Source organism: Salvelinus alpinus, chromosome 2 (genome assembly GCF_045679555.1).
Source record: "Salvelinus alpinus chromosome 2, SLU_Salpinus.1, whole genome shotgun sequence".
NCBI lineage: Eukaryota > Metazoa > Chordata > Actinopteri > Salmoniformes > Salmonidae > Salvelinus > Salvelinus alpinus.
Genome location: NC_092087.1, coordinates 72,152,917 through 72,169,075, shown reverse-complemented (window position 1 = coordinate 72,169,075; position 16,159 = coordinate 72,152,917). Strand labels below are relative to the sequence as shown.

The 16,159-nt window shown below is 41.9% G+C and overlaps 1 protein-coding gene and 1 long non-coding RNA gene across 2 annotated transcripts; one reads left to right on the top strand and one right to left on the bottom strand.

Moving 5' to 3' along the window:
- Positions 1-144: 144 nt before the first annotated feature.
- On the top strand, positions 145-10,721 carry utp6 (UTP6 small subunit processome component). Its single transcript, XM_071389092.1, has 19 exons — positions 145-447; positions 537-621; positions 727-768; positions 1,748-1,840; positions 1,964-2,011; positions 2,108-2,171; positions 2,992-3,110; positions 3,275-3,352; positions 3,424-3,505; positions 3,645-3,726; positions 3,816-3,991; positions 7,026-7,105; positions 7,266-7,343; positions 7,503-7,682; positions 8,679-8,759; positions 9,120-9,229; positions 9,431-9,497; positions 9,776-9,848; positions 10,174-10,721. Exons 1-19 carry the CDS (start codon positions 356-358, stop codon positions 10,326-10,328), a joined length of 1,785 nt encoding a protein of 594 aa, XP_071245193.1. The 5' UTR covers positions 145-355; the 3' UTR covers positions 10,329-10,721.
- Positions 10,722-12,398: 1,677 nt separating this feature from the next.
- On the bottom strand, positions 12,399-15,748 carry LOC139567690 (uncharacterized). Its single transcript, XR_011673453.1, has 2 exons — positions 15,600-15,748; positions 12,399-14,889 (listed from the first exon to the last, which is right to left on the bottom strand). It is a non-coding gene; the product is annotated as an uncharacterized lncRNA (long non-coding RNA).
- Positions 15,749-16,159: the final 411 nt, after the last annotated feature.

Here is a 16,159-nt window from a genome sequence, read left to right as displayed (position 1 = left end):
CTGCCAAATATTGTGCAAACCAGAAAACTGATGATAGGAAATGTACTGTCTATGTTATATATTTTTATGGTGAATGTAAATGCCCACCATTATCAGTTAAACGTGTTTATAATGCATGGTCTAATAATAAAAACCAATGCTAAGTTTTTCGCTTGTCAAGCGGTAATTTATTGTAATTCACATGTTTTTGCACGGACTCAGTTGAAGCACGGAACCGGAAGTACAGCATTCACAACTTCCACACGTGTGGAAAATGCGTTTGGGCTAATTTAGTTCACTATTCTTGTTTTTACGTAATACTTTAATAACATTTACAACAGAAGGCAGTCAAAATTAAAGCACCAAGTAAGTGACGATGGCTGAGATAGTCCAACAGCGGATCGAGAATCGAATCCCAGAGTTGGAACAGTTGGAGAGAGTGGGACTGTTCAGCAAAAAAGAAGTCAAGTAAGATTAAAAACACTAGCTTAGCTAACTAACAATGTTGGCAAAAATCTTTGAAGTTGTATTAAATCCGATTAATCTCCCAATTACAGATCCATGCTAAAAAGGGCGACAGCTTTAGAATACAAACTGCATCGATTGATCATAACCAAAGTTGACTTCATTGCATACATTCAGGTGAGTGCCAAATACCAGTGAATACAGCTTGAAAATGTGAGTATGGGCAATCAAAAACAAGTATTATACAATGTATTAATCTGTGTTATTTCTTTGTTATTTCAGTATGAAATCAATGTATTAGAGCTGATAAAGAAGAGAAGATCAGTAAGTTTTGAATCTCATATGTAATTATTATTTAAGTCATTATTTAAGTCATTATTTAAGTCATTATATACATGAAGGATTTGTTTCATTGGTTCATTTCATTTTGTAGGCTACACATTCGCAGCTACAAGTTGAATTGTGGTATATGCCTACAAATAAAGTGAATAGCAATTAGGTAGATTAACAAAACAATGAAAGTGCTGTTGATGAAGCCAGTTTCGGAGAGTTCCGGCATGTGCCAGCTCATGGCAGAGACTGGTGCTTCTGGCAACCCACTGGTGTGATGGTGATGCATTGGCTTGCTGGCCATAATGTTGTCCTCAGCCTATCTGTAGCCTTCCTGTGATGGAGTTCGCTTGGTGGCCCTGATGTCATCCTCAGCTCAACCTCTCTGTAGCCTGGACTTATCACCCAAGTGGGTGCACGTCTCTGCAGTTACTATGGCACAAAAAAGCTCACCACACATCAATCCAGAGCAGTAGTCATCCTCACTACGAACACTGCCATTTCCACAATGCAGTCAGGTCTTATAAGGCAGGGCTTAATATAAGCCTAGTTGTCTGTTTGAGGTCGGACAGGCAATGTTCCACTTTTTAATTTAAATAGAAGCCGGTGCTGAGCCTGATGCATCTTTTAAATGCAAACGTTAGTCGGCAGCTAGCTATCTAGCTAGCCTAAACAAGCAGACTTGCCATCACTCATGAGAAAAAACAACCAGATATATATCCAATCAACACTCAATGACTTATCAACAAAAAAAACACAAATTAAAATCTAAAATATACAGAGCTCTGTTTGGCTGCCTTACAGCGCCATGGCAACGACAGAATCCACTAATAATAATATCCACTTTCAGTATCATGCTAGAGTTTACAACCAATGAATGCCTGCAAATCCATTTGAAGTTCTATGAAATATGGACATATTTAATATCTGTATCAGGAGTTCATATTTGTTCCTCATCATGTTTCATTTTTAGCGCATCGGCTATCAGTTCAAAAGAGAGGAGATAGAGTTTTCCATCATCTCGAGGATCAACAGCATTTTCAGAAGGGCCACAACTAAATGGAAGGTACTGTACAAGCCCTATATGACATAGCTATTAGCTACGGGATGTTGAATATATCAAACAGCGCTATGCAGAAGGCACCAAAGAAGTCACTGGACAGACCAATTAGATCTCCTCTTTTTGCAGGATGATGTGCAGTTGTGGCTCTCTCACATTGCTTTCTGTAAGAAATGGGTAAGTTTAAGTTATCTTGGGTTCTTTCCTGATAAACGTTGAATAAATGTTGTGTTCTGGTGCTGAAACGGTTATTTTTGTTATCTCCTCAAATAGAACACAAAGATTCAACTCAGCAAGGTGTTCTCCTCCATGCTTGCCATTCATCCTGAGAAACCAGGTAGATTTATCATCATACTATGGTGACATACCACGTCAATGGCATATGTCCTTGTAATATACACTGAGTGTACAAAACATTAGGAACACATTCAGTTGCACCCCCTTTTGCCCTCACAACAGCCTCAATTCGTCGGGGCATGGACTCTACAAGGTGTCGAAAGCGTTCCACAGAGATGCTGGCCCATGTTGACACCAATGCTTTCCACAGTTGTTTCAAGTTGGCTGGATGTCCTTTGGGTGGTGGACCATTATTGATACACACAGGAAACTGTTGAGCGTAGAAAAACCCAGCAGTGGTGCAGTTCTTGACACACTCAAACCGGTGCGCCTGGCACCTACTACCATACCCGGTTCAAAGGTGCTTAAATTTTGTCTTGCCCATTCACCCTCTGAATGGCACAAATACACAATCCATGTCTCAATTGTCTCCAGGCTTAAAAATCTTTCTTTAACCTGTCTCCCCCACTTCAAAATCAGTGTAGATGAAGTGGATTTAACAGGTGACATCAATAAGGGATCATAGCTTTCACCTGGCCAGTCTATGTCATGGAAAGAGCAGGTATTCCTAATGTTTTGTACACTTAGTGTATAATTGTATGCCATTTAGCATATGCGACTTAGTCATGTGTGCATACATTTTTACGTATGGGTACTCCTGGGAATCAAACCCACTACCTTGGCATTACAAGTGCCGTGCTCTACCAACTGAGCTGCAAAGGACCACTATCTACACTACACAGGGTCCTATCATTGCTCCAGTTGTGTGAGTGGATGACAGCCTAGTCAGCAGAATCGTTGATTGCCTCTCCTTTCTCCAGCCCTCTGGATCATGGCTGCCAAGAGCGAGCTGGAGGACAATAACTTGTCAGAGAGCGCCAGACACCTGTTCCTGCGTGCCCTGCGCTTCCACCCGGAAAGCAAGAAGGTCTACCAAGAGGTATGGAGTGGCATTTGATTTTCAATGAATTGAAGAATTACCATATTTGGCTCGAAGCTGAGATGCTGTGGTAGCAAACACTGAATGCACACAAAAGCCTAAATGTAGCAGAACCACTGTTAAAACCCCCAGGATGATTGATACCCGTGTCTCTACCTGAACAGTACTTCCGTATGGAGCTGTTGAACGCTGAGAAATTGAGGAAGCAACAGAAGGGGCTGGAGCGGGCTGAGATGGATGTGGTGAGTACACACACACACCTTTTTGAGTTTCTTTTTGTACTGAGTCCCTGATTGTCCTCTTCACTCTACAGGAAGAGTGCGACTTCTCCCCTGAGATCATGAGTGGCAAACTGGCCGAGTTGGTGTACAGAGATGCTACTGGGAAAATCCAAGGTGAGCTGTTTTCCATCGCATTCTATTTGTTCTATGCCATTCCTATTGCCTAACAGTCATCCGTATGTCTACTTTGGTTATTAAGAGAGTAGAGACAGTGTTTTGGAGATGTTAATGGTTTTCTCTGTGCTGTCCACAGGAGCTGATTTCATCCTGTCTCTTTTGACCATCGCCGCCATCTTTGACTTCACTAAAGAACTACAGGACACCATTATACAAGAGTACGGCTACATTTTGGGTTGCTGATCTCTGTATTCATTTTTCAACATGACACAACACACACTGACCATGCTGAATGTCCTGTCCCCAGCCTGCAGAGCAAATACACAGACGACTCACTGACGTGGGACTTCATGGCCAAGCGGGAGCTGGAGGCGACGGTGGGAGAGGCGCTTCAGTCAGCCAAGGGGCGGGCCTCTGACATCGCCAGGAGAGAGGAGCGCTGCTGCCAGGTCTACGAGGAGGGCCTCAACAGCCTCAACACAGGTACGTACACACAACAAACAGAAATGCACACACCAACACAGGTTAGACAGAAACACATCACATTACAAACACACAGGTAAGACACAACACGAAACTTAACATAGGTAGACATAACATAATGCAAATAAAGACCTCAACACAGATAGACACGATACAATAAGTACACAACAACACAAATGACGTGTTGGATGAAGTGTAACGGAGGAGGTTCGAGGACCACATTCGGGATGGGTAACCTTGCCTGAGACCTGAAAAGTTGCATTTGCTTCCCAAACCTAGGCGGGCTAATGCCGTCATCTGGGGTCCAGGCGACACTGCTTCGAATCATGTTGGTCACAAACAACTAGGGATGTTGTTTGAGTACTCGCATTAGTTTTTTTCCCCTGGTACTCGAGTATTCAAATAAAAACAATTATTTTTAGAACACAAGGGCTGCACTGCATTTGTCTATATGCCAACCGTGCGCAACAATGCCTAATTTATCATACAGATAAATCCTAATTGTTAATTGCCCCATATATTCAGCCAATAAAAAACAAGTGTCATTTTAAGATGTTGAAACCGCAATATCAACTGGTTATATTATGGAACACAATGTTAAAAAAGGCAGTAACCTCAGCGGTGGCGCTTGCTTGTGGAAGCCCTCTGTTAGGAATCAAAAACCTGTCTTTACGTAGTCCAAAGTAAATAAATATGAATTGAAATTGCCCCATATCTATTCAGTCAATAAAAAGCCATTTGAGAATCATTCATTGAAACAGTAATGAGTTGTGTTAACTGCTCGGCTCTGGCGGGATCTCAGTGGCGCTTTTCAGTGACAATAGATGCGGTGCGAGATTGCTGCTGCTTGTCCCCCTCCGAGAATGTTTCTTTGCGCTTGATAAGCATATGATTTCTCATGGCAATAGCTGTGCTATGATAGGAGAGCTTGATATTTGCATTGAAAACTACGCAATATACTTCCAACCCTTACTGCGTTTGGCTGCCATGCTGATAGTGCCCATTTCACACTGTGCCTGACCCCCCCCCCCCCCCAGCCAATTCAAAGCACTTGCTATCAAATATTTGGCATTTATATTTTTAAATCTTAAATAAAGAAGTTGTAATGTGATAGTTAACACCGCTCTCTCAATGTAACACATTTTCATTTTCAGAAGTTCTGAAATAAGAGACAAATAGTTTTACTGTATTTGAAGAGGAAAGAAAATCTGGTTAAAGATCGGGTTTTGACGTCTGTTTGTGTACTCGATTACTCATGCCCATCTCTACAAACAACCATGATTGTTTTCCCTCTGTAAATGATGAGTAGGGCTGTGGCGGTCATTACATTTTGTCAGACGGTAACTGTCATGCCAACTGACGGTTAATTAACAAACCCGTTTAGCATCTCCAGGCTTCCGCATACCAAGCTATGTGCCTTTGGAACAAATTCCAACTGATATACACCATCACAAATCCATAATTTATTTTAGGCAGGTGTAAAGAAAGATGATATGAAGAAAATGTATTTCAGAATAGTATATTAGCAGCTGAATAATATAGTAGCACTGGGATCCTCTGCTTGTTGTGGCAACCAGTAAATCTCTGCTTTCACACTGGATTGCATATAGAAATGTCTGGGCTTTTAAGAAAACTTTCAGTCCACGCATCAACCACTGTTTGAGGAGCATCCTCTCGCTGCGTGACAGGTCATATTCCGCTCAAACTGTATGCCATGGTGTCTCCAAACCTGTTTCCTGCCGCTACCCCGTGCTTAATTTGGGAAACCAAGTGAAATCTATTCAGGAACATCAATAGTCACGTTTTCACAACAAAAGATATTTCATTAAACTGCTGACAGCTCCTCTCTCTGCTTGCTGGAGAAAGGAATGAAGGAGAGAGGAGGAAATGGAAATGCACAGTGGTGAAATGTTCTGTAGCTAAAGGTAATATGTCAGCCTATTAATTATAAAACATGCCATATTATTACGTTATTCAAAATCCTAATAATATCAAATACAAATTCACTATAATTGTAGGCTAACTATACTCTGTAAGCCGCCCTGCACAATCAACAAACCAAACCAGTATTATACATACTGGATGGACTGGTTACCTTATGCTACGCTCCAAAACTTTCTCTCCATCAGTCTGGGAGATAACTTATAGGCCTAGGCCAGTGTTTCCCAACCCTGGTCCTCCAGTACTCCAAACAGTACACATTTGTATTGTAACCCTGGACAAGCACACCTGATTCAGCTTGTCAGCTAACCATCGAGCCCTCAATGGGTTGAATATGGTGTGTTTGTCCATGTGTACGGTTGGGGTTACACAAGAACCAGGCTTGGGGAACACTGGCCTAGGCCTATAAGTTCTCTCCCAGACTGATGGAGAGAAAGTTTTGGAGCGTAGCATACGGTAACCAGTCCATCCAGTATGTATAATACTGCAGTAAACACTCAAATGTGATTACTAGAGTTTGTAGCCTACACAAATTATGTACCAAGTACATCTTAAAATCAGTTTTTTTATTTTTATATAATTAGTTTTTCTGCTGTGCTTAATATGCAGTAGGATATGTATAGTATAACTGCAATCATTTTTTTTCAGGCTTGGGCTCATATACAGGTTTATGTGTATGGGTGTTCTACATGCGACGTCTTAAATGCTTTGAATAAATCATCACCTTAGAAAGCGCTGTCCCTTTTCGTTGTTTGGCTTTGAAACAAGATCCACTCAGTTTTCCACTCAGTTTCAATCTGTTGTTGAACTTCTTCAAATTGATCGATCATAGTGAGGTCCAACAATGTAGCCTACATTTGCATTCATGTCAGAGTGATTAGAGGGACAATAAAGAGCTGAGTAGCAGGCCGTTAGCGTTCTGACATCGTTAGCGAGTTGGGTACTACCAACGCATCGGCGCCTTTCACGTAGAGAGCATAGGAGGAGAGTACCGTGACTCAACTTTCATGTGGAATTTGACTGTGGTCATGACTCATGACTGCCAGTCACGGCAACAACCCCAGTGATGAGGGGTCTCTCTGTTGTGTTCCAGAGGCCATGTGGGCGTGCTACGTCTCCTTCTGCCTGGAGAGGTTCAAGAGGATAACCAACGTCCAGCAGCTGAAGGAGAAGGTTAACATTTCAAACCATGGCTATAATTGCTGATGAGCACTTTTTAGGGAAGAATATTGATAGAGTGATGATCTAGTGTTAATGACTAGTATATTGGTGAAATTAGTATAGGGTTTTCTAAGACTGAACTCTGGCCTGTGTGTGTGTTGGCATCCCTCAGAGGCAGGAGAGGCTGCTGGCAGTGCTTCAGCGTGCCCACGACTCCTCACTGCTGAAGGAGGACTTCTACAAGAACTGGGTAAGAAGATTTCTTATGGCAAGAGTAAATCTAGGACAGCAAGTGTATAAACATAGGCTCTCTAACATACAAACATAGAGCATAGCAACCAATAGGATACATGAGGTTCACAACATGTAACGATTTCCTGTGTGTGTGTCCCTCCATCGGTCTGTTCAGCTGCAGGTCTTACTCTCATCAGGAGACTCGGAGCAGACCGCTGCGGTTGCCATGGCAGCCACCCAGCGCTACAGACAATCTGTGGACGTGTGGTGCCTGGCCCTGCAGACGATGGTGCATCTGGGGAGTGGCGCCACAGGCAAGCTATTCCAGGACGCCCTGACACACGTGAATCCCAAGGTACACACACACACACACGGTGTGTGAAAGTGGGGCAGCTCCAACTCTGTCCCAGATAATTTCCTACAGCATATTAACTTCCTCAAATGACTGCTATTCGCTGCTAGAAACCAGTTCCAATATGACTGGAAGGGCTCGATTCAATCAAACCCACAGTGCAGTATTTACGTGGTAGTTCCTTTTCCCGTGGTCACATGACAGACAATCTGACAGAATGGCTTCAGGTACTGTTAAACCACATTACTAATACCGGGTAGACTTTACTTACAGGTAAATTCTTCAGGTACTGTAAAAACCTATAACTAGTACCAGGACTTTGTTGATTTCACGTTCGTAGATGTTGAACTGACATCTGTGCCCAGTGGGTAGTATGTAGTAGAGCTGGGATGATAAACCGATCACTTATCGACACCGACCATACCGATCACTTTTCGCAGGCATTTTGCTGATATCGTCATGCTAAGTAGCCTATACAAGAGAAATGAAATAAGTTTGCTAATATGGGTGACTGTTTATGGGGCAATTGATGGCTACAATCAAACTAGTAGTTTAAAACAACTGGTGCACATTGTTATTATTGTTATCCTTTTATTTATTGTTTATTGTTTATTTATTGCAATATGGATCTTGTAGCTAGTCTTTCAATGTTATGATGGGTGTTGTGCAATATAAGGGGCGGCTAACGAGAAGGGGCTGACTGTGAGGGGGGCGTATGGTCACCCTCCCAATTCGTTATTTAATTATGTAGTCACAAAGACATTGTTGAATCCTGGAATGTGAGTTGCGAAATAATATAGGCACAATGGGATTGTCTCTGGAATGTAAAAAACATTTTGACTAAGATTTATGAGAAAAGGAGTATGTTACAAAAATGTTTGGAGCATCAGATTGTACTTACCGGTAACAATTTTCCGGCCCAGCAACCCATGAAAATATTCTAAATGTAAAAGAAGCGTCTTACTTGATGTTAACCACCCTGGTCTTGTCTGTTGACAGTTGAGTTTGCCCCTGTGGCAGCTGCAGGTGGAGTGGAGCATGACATCACAGAGCCCAGAGGAAACTGAGGCCCTGTTTCAGGTACAGAACCAAGCCCAACCTCTCAAATTACATTAGTTTATGACATTTTAATACAATACCAGTTTACACTTGTGATAATTCAAATCTCTGTCCAGACAGTGCTTTGACCAAGCTTTTCCTGGTTCTATGTCGTTCTTAGCCTCCATTGTGTCATAGTGCAAAAGTAGTAGTGCCTCATGGGCTGCGTTTACATAGGCAACCCAATTCTGATCTTTTGACCAATCACATCAGATCTTTTTCAGAGCTGATCTGATTGGTCAAAAGACCAATGTGTGTAAACGCAGCCATATTTCCCTACATACAATGTTGTCTGGTTGGATGAGAATTAGTTGTAACGGTTAGTTTCTCCTCTGCTCTCAGAGAGGTCTGCTGTCTGTGGTGCCTGCCGTTTCCATGGAGATAAAGGAGAAGTACCTTGACTGGTCCTACAGGGCCGGAGGCTACAAGAAAGCCAGGAAGTCCTTCACAAGGTACTGAATATTAATAGTACTATTAGATTATTCATTTCTCACCAGTTCTGCATTATGAAGGCAATGATTACAATGATGATTCTAATTCAAGGTAGTTCTTTTGTACAAGGTATCCTCGTTTAGATGACAACTTATTTATACGCATTTCAGTTCAGCATTTTGTAGAAGAAAAACAAAGTTGGACCTTTTCTTATTTTCCAGCTTGCATGAGAGCCGGCCCTTCTCCAAGGCCTTTTTCACCAGAATGATCCAGATGGAGAAAGATCAAGTGAGTGTGTTGAGTCACAATGTATGGGGAAACAAGAACACATGTCCAAGCTCAAACAAATGTATGTCGCAACCAACCAAAGCATAGTCTCAAACTAGCTTGTTGTTCTAATATTGCCACATATTGTTGTGGCTTTATGTACAAAATGTTGTATGGAGGGATTACCTATTCACTACTGTTAGGATTTTGTTCCCAGATCTGTTTGTCCTGTGTAGCCAACTCCTATGGTCGTTGTCAAGGCTGGTGTACTAACTGGAATGATGTGACTGTTCTTTTAGGAGACTCCCAAGATGAGCAACCTGAGGAACTTCTATGAGAGAGCCCTGAGGGAATTCGGCTCCACAGATGATGGTGAGATTCTGAAAAGCGCATTCAAAGCAGCTAATTTCAAATAAGTCCCACGGGGATTATTGCATGTCAGTTGCTACACGAACAACTAAAAGACTTCCAATAGGCCAGTAGAAGAATGAACAAGACATACATGGTTGGAACTACAGGGTTTGCAGGCTTTTATTCCAGCCCAACATTAACACACCTGATTCAACAGCAACTTTGATTAGCTGATTGAGGTGTTTTAGTATGGCATGCACATAAACCTTTACTTCCATGTAGTTTTCTGGGATATAAAGTAAGTTGAGATGGTCACTCAGGGCTGTATATGGCCTTTTCCCTCCAGATCTGTGGCTGGAGTATATCAGAGAGGAGCTTGGGCCCAGCGGCCAGCCAGAAAACTGTGGGAAGATCCACTGGAGAGCCATGAAGCTGCTGGAGGGGGAGAGTGTGGAGAGATTCACTGCCCAGTACACCCTGCTGCAGACTGGACACATCTAGAACACACCTGACCCCCCCTGGTCCAACAGTGTTGTGGGAAATGGCTTACTGTGCAACTGCAGTTCGGATGAGTAGGTAGAAGTTGATCTAACCACTGATCCAGAGTCAGATATATTTGATCATCCTAATGGTTAAGGTTAGGGGATCGAGTAGATCTGTGGTTAAGGGCAACTACCTAGAGACAGGGATAACAAGCTGTTCTGTTTATATGACGAGTTAAATTTGTACCTTGCATTTTGTATACGACGTGGTGTTTCATGCAAGTTTACAACTTCAATCATTTCTTTTTGAAGATAGTTATGTTAATGTACACATCAGTAAGAATAACATTTTATTATGTATTTACAAAACATGAACATTGTCACTTAACTTGAAATAAAAGCATGAACAGTCTCCTTGGTCAGGGTGTTTCTACAGTGTTCCGTCTGTAAGTCAATATCACATTGTAGCACATGGGATTGTCGTTATTCTGTTTTAATAACCAGTGCGTCACATGACTACTTACATGCATGTGAGTATTATGACCCTGTCCCTGAACGACCCCTGACTTGCTTACTCAGATTGGAGCCTAGGGATGGCAGTATGTCCACTGACCAACCAGTGCTTTGTGAAACCTTTTCTTGATTACAGAGTAAACAGATTTAGCTCTACACAAGACATTTATCTGCAGTCAGAACATTGCACTCTCCTGATCCTTAGTACCATTACAGTGCCATTGGAAAGTATTCAGACCCCTTGACTTTTTCCACATTTTGTTTGGTTACAGCCTTATTCTGAAATGTAAATAGTTTTACCCCCTCAATCTACACACTACCCCATAATGACAAATCAAAACAGGTTTTCTGAAATTGTTGCTATTTTATACAAAATAAAAGTGAAATATCACATTTACATAAGTATTCAGACCCTTTACGCAGTACTTTGTTGAACGATTGGCAGCGATTACCGCCTCGAGTCTTCTTGGGTATGACGCTACAAGCTTGGCACACCTGTATTTGGGGAGTTTCTCCCATTATTCTCTGCAGATCCTCTCAAGCTCTGTCAGGTTGGATGGGGAGCGTTGCTGCACAGCCATTTTCAGGTCTCTCCAGAGATGTTAGATCGGGTTCAAGTCCGGGTTCTGGCTGGGCCACTCAAGGACATTCAGAGACTTGTCCCAAAGCCATTCCTGCATTGTCTTGGCTGTGTGCTTAGGGTCTTCGTCCTGTTGGAAGGTGAACCATCACCCCAGTCTGAGGTCCTTAGCACTCGGGAGCAGGTTTTCATCAAGTATCTCTCTGTACTTTGCTCTGTTCATCTTTGCCTTGATCCTGACTAGTCTCCCAGTTCCTGCCACTGAAAAACATCCCCACAGCATGATGCTGCCACCAACATGCTTCACCGTAGGGATGGTGCCAGGTTTCCTCCAGACATGACGCTTGGCATTCAGACCGGAGAATTTTGTTTCTCATGGTCTGAGTTTTTGGGTGCCATTTGGCAAACTCCAAGCGGGCTGTCCTGTGCCTCTTTTTTTTTTTTTTACTGAAGAGTGGCTTCCGTCTGGCCACTCTACCATAAAGGCCTGATTAGTGGTGCTGTTCCTCCACAGAGGAACTCTGAAGCACTGTCAGAGTGACCATTGGGTTCTTGGTCACCTCCCTGACCAAGACCCTTCTCCCCCGATTGCTCAGTTTTGCCGGACGGTCAGCTCTAGGAAGAGTCATGGTGGTTCCAAACTTCTTCCATTTAAGAATGATGGAGGTGACTGTGTTACCGAGAACTTCTATGCTGCAGAAATGTTTTGGTAGCCTTCCCCAGATCTGTGCCTCGATACAATCCAGTCTCGGGGGCTCTACGGAAAATTCCTTTGAGCTCATGGCTTGGTTTTTGCTCTGACATGCACGGTCAACTATGGGATGTTATATAGACAGGTGTGTGCCTTTTCAAATCATGTCCAATCAATTGAATTTACCACAGGTGGACTCCAATCAAGTTGTAGAAACATCAAGGATTATCAATGGAAACAAGATGCACCTGAGCTCAATTTCGAGTCTCATAGCAAATGGTCTGAATAATCATGAAAAACAGAAACCATGTAAACATCTTTTTTATTAGCAAAAAATTATATGAACTTGTTTTTGCTTTGTCATTATGGGGTATTGTGAGTAGATTGCTGAGGAAATGTTTTTATTTAATCCATTTTAGAATAAGGCTGTAACTTAACAAAATGTGGATAAAGTCAAGGGGTCTGAATACTTTCTGAAGGCACTGTACATTCACACAAAGATCCAGGAGGTGATTAAATGTTTTGTTGCCATGGAGGCCGTTTGTCACCTGTAAGTCACATTTGATTTACCTGAAACATTCCATTGAGGCCCATTTTGGCAATCTGAACAAGATGATAGGGCAAACATTGTGTATTCGTCATATTGTAGCAAGTGAACAATTTAAATTAATTATACAACATAACATTGAACTTTAAAAAAAACTGCCATAAATATATTAAGTCCTACAATGTGTTTTATACCCTTTTAATGTTAAGAGTGATCATTACTGAAACATGTATAAACAATGTACCAAAACATTCCGGTTGATTCATATTTTACAGGTAAGGATGCTTCTAAATACTCTTTCCAGTGACGTAACCTTCACAGCTGTAGCCATGTTCAACTAACGCCACGAAATGCCACTACAAAGTCTTGCATTACAAGACTATCTACAATTATTTATTTTAGTAATCAAATAAACATGCTTTAAAGAAGTTTTATCAAAGAACATGTACTGTACTAAATGGCATTCATGGCGACCAGTGTATTGACCTTTTGAATGCTTCACAGAAACTCCTCCTACAGAGGAATTCATAGGAGAACCTCGAGGCCAGTTTTCTACAACAAATAAGGCCTCTTCAGAATACATTCAGTCTGTCCCATGATATTCCACTCTCCCTCACTGGGTGATATAATAGTTAACCTCTAAGTGAACGCTTTCATCTTCATGACCAAGACTTCCAATTATAGACCTGTATAGACTGTTGGGCTGGCACCTAGTACAATCATGGTTTTGAAGAGGGAATCCCCAGTTTACAGTTTTCCCATGCATCATACAGGCGGGATAAGCAATTAGAGCCAACATGAAAACCTAACTAACTAATAATGCTATTCCATCTGGGGAGTGAAACCACTTGAGGCATATTAAGGCAGGCAAACCTAATGATAGTTAGCATCCCTTTAGTGCGTTATTAGATTACAGTCTGCAGGTTGAGTCGTCGCTGTGGTTTTAGCATCCCCACATCCAGAGATGGGCAGTATTCCTGTTACATGTAATTGAAATTCATATTTCATTTGCTTTTGAGTATTTTGTCATTTGTAATTCACCGGCCTGAACTACAATCCAATGTAGTTTGTAACATACTTGAGACCTGTAATTTATATTTTCAAAATACAAAATATATTTCTATATCCTTTTTTATTTTATAGCGGTTCAACGTTTGGTGGCCCCCTTTCACCCTGCATTGGTATCATTGGTATCAGAAGTCACGGCACTATGGTGTGATATGAGTGTCTGCTGAATGAACAACATCTAAATGTAAAAATGTACATCTGCAAAGCATGCTGGGTATTGTTGATGAGCTCCGCCCACAAAATAAGGCCAATAATAATACCCAGTGTGCTTTGCAATTGTTCATTTTTACATTTAGGTCATTTAGCAGACATTTATCCACAGCGACTTAGTCAGTGCATTCAAATAAGGTAGATAAACAACCACATTTTACAGTCATAGCAAGTTAAATGTTTTTTTTGTTTCTGTTACTAAGAATACTGTTGTAGTGAAGGCGTGTACTTGTAAATGTATTTTGTATTAAAAAATAAATCATTCTAAATACAATACTTCGCAAAAGTATTTTAGTTTGATACATTGGTCTTTAGAGTAACTTGTATTTGTAAAAAGATACATTTTCATGCATCTTTTGCCCATCTCTGCCCATGTCTTCATCTTCCATGGGTGCAAAGTGAGTGAAACCATTGACTCCATGAGACACAGTGTCCAGCAACACCTCCGCAGTAGAATAGTACAATTGGCAGCCGAGATAAAGGCCAAATAACCAAAAACTTTGCTAGTAGCCAAAATCCCTTATTAATCAAGTCCTGCTCCATCTAATCCATGTAGGCCGGTAGACCTCTCCAGGGCTCTGGATGACTGTCCAGACCCACAGTCTCAATGCTTCTGATCACTATGGTAATCCAGTGTTGTCCTCACAACTTGCCTCCTGGGCCCTGCATGGCTTCTCCTTCCTCACTCCCCCTCAGTGCTTCCTCAACAGTATGTAGGTGAAGAGCACCACCACTCCAGCGGTCAGCGCTGCGATGACACACTGGTGAATGGTGATGACGGTCTCCAGCGTGTGGATGCGCTCCTCCATGGCGCTGGTGTGGATGTAGTCATAGACGGAGGCACTGATGCTCCACACCGCCCACACAGCGTCCACCAGTGCCTTCATAGTGGGGGAGACCATTGGGAGGCTGCAGGGCGCTCCTGGATCCCAGCCTCATCCGCCGCTCACGGCCCCTCTACACAACCCTCACTGGGGGGGGAATGAGAGATAGATACACACAGGGCACACTATGGTGACCTCTGACACCTTACATGGAGGTCATATGGCTAGTTGGAAAGGGGAACCTGAAGTAGCTCTACATACAGGCTCTTTGAGACAGTTTTCCTGACAGGTGATATATCTGTGATTGTTCAGGCAATTTATCAATATGATATTCATTCATCATCCACAACATGTTATGATTGCTGTTTTTCTGGAATATGTATCATTCTCATCTTTGACCAGCTGTTACGTAGCCTTCGAGACTAACACCAGCTGACTGTCTGACATCAGCGCACAGAGATAGCCTGTTGGTCCCTCCTGACAATCTTCATCTTAGTAAATAAGGAACTTTGCGATGGAATAAAACGATGCATGTAAAAATCTAATTCAATTAGTGATGAGTTCCCCACGAGAAAACAACTCGAAACTGGGACCAATTTGAATAGCCTATGTGCGCAAATATCGATGCGCCATATTCCTAAACTTCTATGGCCTTGTAGCCAATGGCATTTAGCAAATATTTAACAGGACATGACACAGGAAGGAGATAAAATAATATTGATTGCGATAATTTACTTGGCCAAAACAAGAGCTTTTTAAAAAACCACATCATCAACATCATCCTTTGGTCGAAACTCGAGTCAAAGTTCGCCAGCGCAACATCATGCGACTATTACACACACACGAATAATACTCACCAAGGGATTGGAAATGTTATGCAAATCGTTGTTGGAATAAGGATGAACATCCGTATCTGTGGTTTATAACAATTATTATTCAGTTTAGAATAAATCGGTGGCGCTGTCTCCGTGTTGCGACTGTGACATTGCTCCTGCGCAAGTGCGTCATTACGCACAGAGAGTAGGGCGTGCTCTTTAGGCTTATTCGTTCTTGTTACTACAAATAATCCTCAATTTGTTGCCACGTGGAGTCGCACTACACCACCAAAAGAAGTAGGAGCGCAAGAGAAATTACGGGCCAATATAATAATCATATAAAATCGTAATATTGCCTAGTGCCAAGCTTACATAAATTCTAAGTAGTTTCTTAATAACGGCCACTATCCCTATTAGGCTATACTATGCGAATTTTATGACATTATTATGTAGGCCAAATAAATGTATAATTCGTATAAGAAAGAAACCACAGGAATGTGTCCAACTTTCTTTCGTTGTGTTGTCAATAGTGTTCCGATTTCTATGAATGTCTACTCCATCAATAAGTAGCCTATAACAATATCAGTTAAGTGCTGCGCCCA